Source organism: Lepidothrix coronata, unplaced genomic scaffold (assembly GCF_001604755.1).
Source record: "Lepidothrix coronata isolate B3197 unplaced genomic scaffold, Lepidothrix_coronata-1.0 Scaffold54, whole genome shotgun sequence".
Classification (NCBI taxonomy): Eukaryota; Metazoa; Chordata; class Aves; order Passeriformes; family Pipridae; genus Lepidothrix; species Lepidothrix coronata.
In genome coordinates, this window is record NW_016690234.1 from 632,261 (window position 1) to 639,041 (window position 6,781).

The following is a 6,781-nucleotide window of genomic DNA, read 5'->3' on the forward strand; positions in this document are numbered from 1 at the left end:
GTGGGGCAGTGTCAGCTGTTGGAAAACCTTAGAGCAGATACCTTAAAAATAAACCTCCTAAGAGAACACATCCAGGGGACTTTCCCCTCCCTCTGCTCCGCTGCCACAGTGTGATGCCAAGGAAAGCTGTGCCTGGATCTGAAATGTTAGCACTGGCTAAACCATGGATTGGGATTGATTGTGAATTTTCAGCAGTCAAACAGAGGCCAACTGTGCTCAATTCCTCCTTTTCCCTTCCTACACCATTGTAAAAGGATTCTCTGCTGAGCAAAGGCTTGGCTCTGGGCTTTTCCAGGAGGAGGAGCAACGTGCTCAGGGAATTACACTGCTGAGTAATAACAACCTGTTTTTCACATGGTATTTGTCCCAAGCTTTGCAATTATTGAAAGTCAGGGTGCATTTTGGGTGCTTGATAGACATGATAATCATCAGGTTAAAACTGTCATCATTAAAAAATGGATCAGAGCCAAGACTTTGGAACCTCCTCCACAGGAAGGAGAGCCAGCGCTCCCAGCTGTAGGAGGTAACTGGGAAACTGTTCTTTTTGGAGCAAGAACTGCACCCTTGCTCCTGACTGCGGGTACTTACAGATGCCTTGGAGAACCCACTTGGGCTTGTTTTGCCACCAGACCCCAAAGAAGTAAAAAGGGATCCCACTGAAGATGATGGCGAAGCCGATGGCACATTCCTTCGGCGTCATCCAGAAGGAAACAGCGATGAGGAACAGGCAGGCCAGGATGAAGAAAATGGGCAGGCAGATGTTCACCTGAGCAGGGATCAAGGAACAGGTCAGGAGATGTGTCAGGGGAACAAGGCACGCTTTCCAGGGAAGTTTATCCAGCTGTACAGCCCAGGGAGGGACAGAGTTCACATTCCACCATGGCCAGGAGCCAGGAGCCTGTCTCAGCACCTCTCTGGATCCCAGTTTCATATTTCCATGATGCCTTATACAAAGCACCTGTACCAACAGCCCCAGCTTCAGCAGCAGCCATAGCACAGGCCATGGCATCCTCAGGGCTGTTCCTCAGGGGATTCTGAGCAGGGCACCCACTAAGGAAACACCCCACAAAGAGTCACTTTGGGAAGGCACCAGCACAGGCCTGGGAGTTTGTCTCTCTCTGAGTGTTGTTGCCTGGCAGAGACACAATTGTGCTGAGGGATGAGTGGGAAACATGCCCTGAAGGCCATCAGACACACCGGGGTGACACGATCTTGGCCTCCTCCCAGATGGGCCACGGAGCTGCCAAGCTGGCCAAGGACACAGGGAACAAAGCTCCCAGTGCAGGGGCTGCTTTAGCAGAGAACTATTTTAGGGGAAGTTCCTGATGGTACAGAGTGTTTCACTGAGAGCCACAGCCTGGGATCTGTCCTGGGGAGTGTGTTAGTCACGGAGAGCTTCCCGCTGTGTTATCCCGCCACAACATCCCGTGTCCCTGACACCCTGAGCTCCTTCACTCTGTTGTCCCCACAGCCACGGCAGCTCTTTGTCCTTCTGCACCAACTCCCATTAAGCAGCAGGAACATCTCCATTAGCTGAAACCCCACATCTTCCTGCAATCCCAGTCCCTCTCCCACCCAGGAGGAGCAGCTGAGCCTTCCCAGGTGCTGAGAAGGGACTCAGGGAGGACCCACCTCCCATTTCCCACCATTCTCACCTTGATGGGCCTCTCCAGCTCTGGCTTCTTGTAACGCAGCCACATCATCCCAATGATGGCCAGAGCCACACAGAGCCAGTTGAAGAAGCTGAAGAAGTTGATGACTGAGAAGATGTCGTTGGAGAAGGCGTACAGCAGGGTCATGACACACTGAACCCAGGGAAAAAGCCATTAGCAAAGGAAGGAGGCAAACCCATGTATGATACAACACTAAACACAGGGATTTTAGAAGAACTGCCTGCCAGGAGAAGGATCACGTTCATTAGTTTTTACTTTTTTAAGCTATTTTCAATTGGTGCCTGGAATGATTGCATAGAATCATGGAATGCTTTGGGTTGAAAGGACCTTAAAACCCATCTCATTCCACCCCCCTGCCATGGGCAAAGACACCTTCCACTAGATCAGGTTGTTCCAAGCCCCATCCAGCCTGGCCTTGGACACTTCCAGAGACGAGGAGAATTCAAACCAGAAGTGGTCTATGAGGATATGATGAGAAGGGTCATTCTCCTGTAGGTGGATGCAGGAATGGCTGTGACTGGAGGTGGGAGCTCCCCTCCAACCCCTCTGATGGGATCCCACCCCCACCCCTTCCTGCCCAGCCCAGCCCCGGGTGTTACCGTGAACACGAGGGATGGCAAAGGAGTGAGGAGCCTGGGGTGGATCATGGACAGGATTGAAGGCAAGTGTCCCTCTCGGGATCCCACGAAGAACAGCCTGGAGTGGGACACAGAGCAGTTACACCCCTGCAGCCCCAGCTGGGCTTTGTCTGCAGCACAAAACAGGGACAGCCCGAGCTCAGCCCAGACCGAGGCAGCAGGACTGAAATGCCAATCCCTGACTTAGAAGGGAGGCTGGAGATGGACAAAGAATGCAGGAAAGATGTATTTATCTCCATTCCAGAGACAGCCATTAAGTGACTTTCCTAAGACAACCCAGGAGATGTGTCAGAGCCAGAACCATCTCAGTCCCTGTCCTGACCCGTCCTTTCTCTCCTTCCTGGAGGGATTCTCGGCCCTGAAGTTTCACAACTTTCTGCTTTTCATTAAAGCCACTTTCCCATCATCGCGGAGCCTGTGTCTGTTTCTGTTTTGTTGACTTCAACAGCACTTTGCCTGAGGAACAGAAGATTAAGACCACTGGAAGGTTTCCTTTAATCTGGGTATGGTTTTAAAGGCTGACTTTTTTTCCCCCTGCATTCCCCACATGGCCTCCAGACCCTTCAGACTTTGTGTCTGCCCACAGCCACTCTCTGGGGGACAACTCCAAAAGAAGAGGAACTAAGCACAGCTTGTAAACAAAACCCACAGGATTGAGCAACAAACCTACCGGGAAGAAGTGAAGAGAGATCCATTGACCGACCCAAAGCACGACAGGCCAACAAAGACAGGGATGATCCAGGACATGACACCAAGGTGGTAGTTCCCAAAATCCTAAATGGGGGACAACAAGAGACATTTCATACCCAGAATGTCCAAAAGAACTCACAGCTGCCTACAAAGGCTTAATCTTTGCAGAAATCTGAGCAAAGGACACGGCTTAATGCTGAAGCTGTTACAGAGTTTTCCATATTGCCATTTGCTGCTCCTCTTTCCTGCAAAAGCATATTGTGGAACTGCTAAACTAAAGCAGCAGCCAGCCCTTCCCTTGGGGTCAGGACACACCATTTATCAGAACAGCCATCGGGAAGTTCAAGATCAAACGGAAACTGAGGAGCCTCAAACACGGAGCTGCTGCCAAGTGCTGAATCAGGACCTGGGACACAGCCCTGGGGACATGGAGTGTCCTGGAGCTGCAGTTTTTTGTCACAGACTGACCCTGTGCTTCTCCACTGTGGTTTTACTCCAATTTATACTGATTTCCAGCCTTTGCTGTGATATTGATTTTCAGCCTTGCAAAGGCTCGTGGCTGCAGCAATGGACACAACTACAGCAACATCCCTGGAAGTGTCCAAGGCCAGGTTAGATGGGACTTGGAGCAACCTGGTTTAGTGGAAGGTGTCCCTGCCCATAGCAGGGAGTTGGAACAGGATGATCTTTAAGGCTCCTTCCAGCTCAAACCTTCTATTATTCAATGCAACACAGGCTGCACCTCCAAAGCCTCGGCACCACATCACTGTGGGCTGGAGCAGGGGCTTGGTGCCAACTCAAAGGATGGAGCACTGTCACCTGAGTGGCCCAAACCAGCTCATCCTGGGCTGGGAGAATCCCTTTGAAGCCTTGAACAATCCTGGTCATGCTGTTTGCAAGGTCTGCTCCTTCCTGAAGCAACCAGGATTTCTGACCGCCGTGGCATTTTAATTAATAGAAGTATTATTTATCTCTCTCAATTAAAACAAGGAAGATACAGAGAGAAAACAATCTAGTTCAGTAATGACTGAATGACCTTTCCCCATGAATATTATGCTCTGGTAACTGATGAGAAGTCACAAGGCCAGCAGCCACCTTCCCTATCTGGGAACTAAGAGCAGCACTAACTGCTGCCCACCCTCGCTGTCTGCCATTAATCCCACTTGGTATCACACTGTTCTCCCCAGCTCCCATCACAGCTGCTCTTTATCTCCTGTTAAACATCAGGTTTTTTGTAAGCAGCCATGACCAGCCTGGAACAAAGCAGGAGATGTGAGCAGAGATTGCAAGTGTGATTTAACCTGCCCTGGAAAACAGTCCCGTTGGAGCAGCCCCATCTTACCACGGCCACGGCCTCGGACGTCAGCATCTCATTTGTGGACAGCGTGGTGAAATAGGCCAAGTTGGTCAGCACATAAACCAGAGTGACCACGGGCAGGGAGATGATGATGGCCAGGGGCAGGTTCCTAGGAAAAAACATACACTGTCATGGAGAAGTTCAGAGGAGGGAGCTGCTGATCCCAGGGATCGCCGCCCTCCTGTGCTCGCTTAAGGTTTGTTTGAGCCCTTCTGCTCTTTGGCTCCTCAGCATGTCAGGTTTCCCAGCCACACTCTGCTCCCAGGGCAGAGGAGATGCCCATATGGGAATGAGCTGCCCAGGGAAGTGGTGGAATCCCTGGAGGTGTTCAAGAAACATGTGGGTGTGGCACTTGAGTTCATGGTTTAGTGGTGCTGCGTTGACAGTTGGACTTGGTGATCTTAAAGGTCTTTTCCAACCTTAACAACTCCACGATTCTCTGAACAGCCTGATGGAGAGTGAAGGATTATGGCAAGAGGGACTTTTTCCATGGAGAGGCTCTGGCTGCCTGAGCAGGAGTCCAAGATCACTGCAATGGCAATTAATTAAAAATACCCAGTGGCACTGAGTGGATTCTCTCCTGGGCAAAAGAGATTCACTTGTGCTGCTGGGTTTCCTGTGGGAGATGGGAAGCTCAGGGACCCAGCGGGCAGTTTTTAGCCTCTAACTCTGTGCAGATGGATGGGCTGAGGAAACTCAAGGAAAATGAGTCCAGACACAGCCTGAGTGGGTCTGTAAACTGGCCGTGTTGGTACAAATTTGCCTTTCCAAACAGTTTAACTTCATTTGCGAATGGAAACTGAAAAAGAAAACCCTGCTTGGTGCCACGTCTAATTGGTCCAGCGGAGCTCGAAGCCACAGGAGGAGAGTCAAATCCCATGACTGCATTCAGCAGACATGCAAAGAATTGCAAAATACAACCCCCCTTTTTCTAACTGTTTCTGAAGAAAAGGGAGTATCAAATCCTTCCCAGCACGAACGAATCATTACCAGGGTCAGCCAGGAACGGGCTCTTTGCACAAGTGACCCCGAGACTCAGATCCCAGTGGCTCACAGGGACCATCCCATGAGCAAAAGGGATTTCTCAGCATTGTCCTGCTTTGCTGTGGCCCATCCTGAGCTCGCCAGGCCCCCGAGTAACCCCGAAAGGCACGAGCAGTGCAGGAAGCAGCTGTTGCTCAACAGGATGGGAAGAGCACGGGACAAACGCATGGACAGCAGCACAAACCCTCTGCTGGGAGTTTATACAAGGCACTAATAAAGCCCTGAGTGCTTCTCCCTTGCCCATAACTCACAGAGGTGTCACGCCAAGGAAGCAGGGCTTTCCAGCAGCACTGATATTAGTGGGACAGGAAAGCAGCATAAACAGCCCTTCTCCTACAGAGATTATTATTCTGCTTCCCTGATTCCAGGGAGGAAAAAGGCCATTAATTTATCTTGTTTTCTATTTCCCCAGATAAAGACCTTGGCTTCTAGGTTGATCAGCAACCCCTGTTACACACACGAGGAAGAGGCTTCCCCAAAATACAGGTCCTTCTCCCAGGGATGTCATCCCAGGACACACACCCACCTGTAGGGATTTATCATCTCTTCTGTCACAAAATTCAAGTAATTCCTGGAATTTAAAAAGAACAGGGTTCATTCTGGTTAGTCCATGGAACATATAAAGCCCTGCACGGGGCTCATCTGCACGGGGATTTCAGGAGGGGCACAGAGATGGCTGTGGGAACACTTGGGATGGCTGGTGCCTAATTCCAAGACCTACAGTACCAAACCTGCAAGGAGCAAGCCAGGGAGAGCTGAGAGCCTCTTCCAGTGCCTAAAGGGGCTCCAAGAGAACTGGAGAGGGACTTTGGACAAGGGCCCGGAGTGACAGGACAAGGGGGAATTGCTTCCCAGTGCCAGAGGGCAGGGTTAGATGGGATATTGGGAAGAAATCGTTCCTTATGAGGTGATAAGGCCCTGGCACAGGTTGCCCAGAGAAGCTGTGGCTGCCCCATCCCTGGAAGTGTTCAAGGTCAGGCTGGACAGGGCTTGGAGCAAGCTGGGATAGTGGAAGGTGTCCCTGCCCATGGCAGGGGGATGGAACAAGACGATCTTTAAGGTCTTTCCAACCCAAACCATTCCATGATTCCATGATAAGGAGGCTGCAACTGGCCTGTTTTCACAGTAGACTGAGCAGCTCCTCGTGATTGCAGGTGCTCAAAGGAGCCCTCCAGGAGCTTCAGTTTGGTATTGAAATTGGTGTTGGGATTCAGTTCCCAAAGAAAAGAGAGAGAGGGAGCATCTTACCATCCTCCATAGGCAAAGAGGCCACTGTACAAAGCCAACACGATGTTCCCAACATCGACCTTTGTGCCCTCGAAGGAGTGCTCAGGAGTCAGGTTTGACACATCACCTGTAGGACACAGGAAAGGATCAAT

At 50.8% G+C, this 6,781-nt stretch overlaps 1 protein-coding gene across 1 annotated transcript in view; it reads right to left on the reverse strand.

Moving 5' to 3' along the window:
* SLC7A5 (solute carrier family 7 member 5) overlaps positions 1-6,781 on the reverse strand; it is a 36,475-nt gene that overhangs the window by 7,293 nt on the left and 22,401 nt on the right. The window contains exons 3-9 of the mRNA XM_017816296.1: positions 6,651-6,756; positions 5,929-5,973; positions 4,344-4,467; positions 2,982-3,085; positions 2,273-2,369; positions 1,656-1,805; positions 589-766 (exon numbers count right to left, since the gene is read on the reverse strand). Of these exons, the coding sequence (XP_017671785.1) occupies positions 589-766; positions 1,656-1,805; positions 2,273-2,369; positions 2,982-3,085; positions 4,344-4,467; positions 5,929-5,973; positions 6,651-6,756 (804 nt within the window). The remainder of the gene's footprint in view (positions 1-588; positions 767-1,655; positions 1,806-2,272; positions 2,370-2,981; positions 3,086-4,343; positions 4,468-5,928; positions 5,974-6,650; positions 6,757-6,781) is intronic.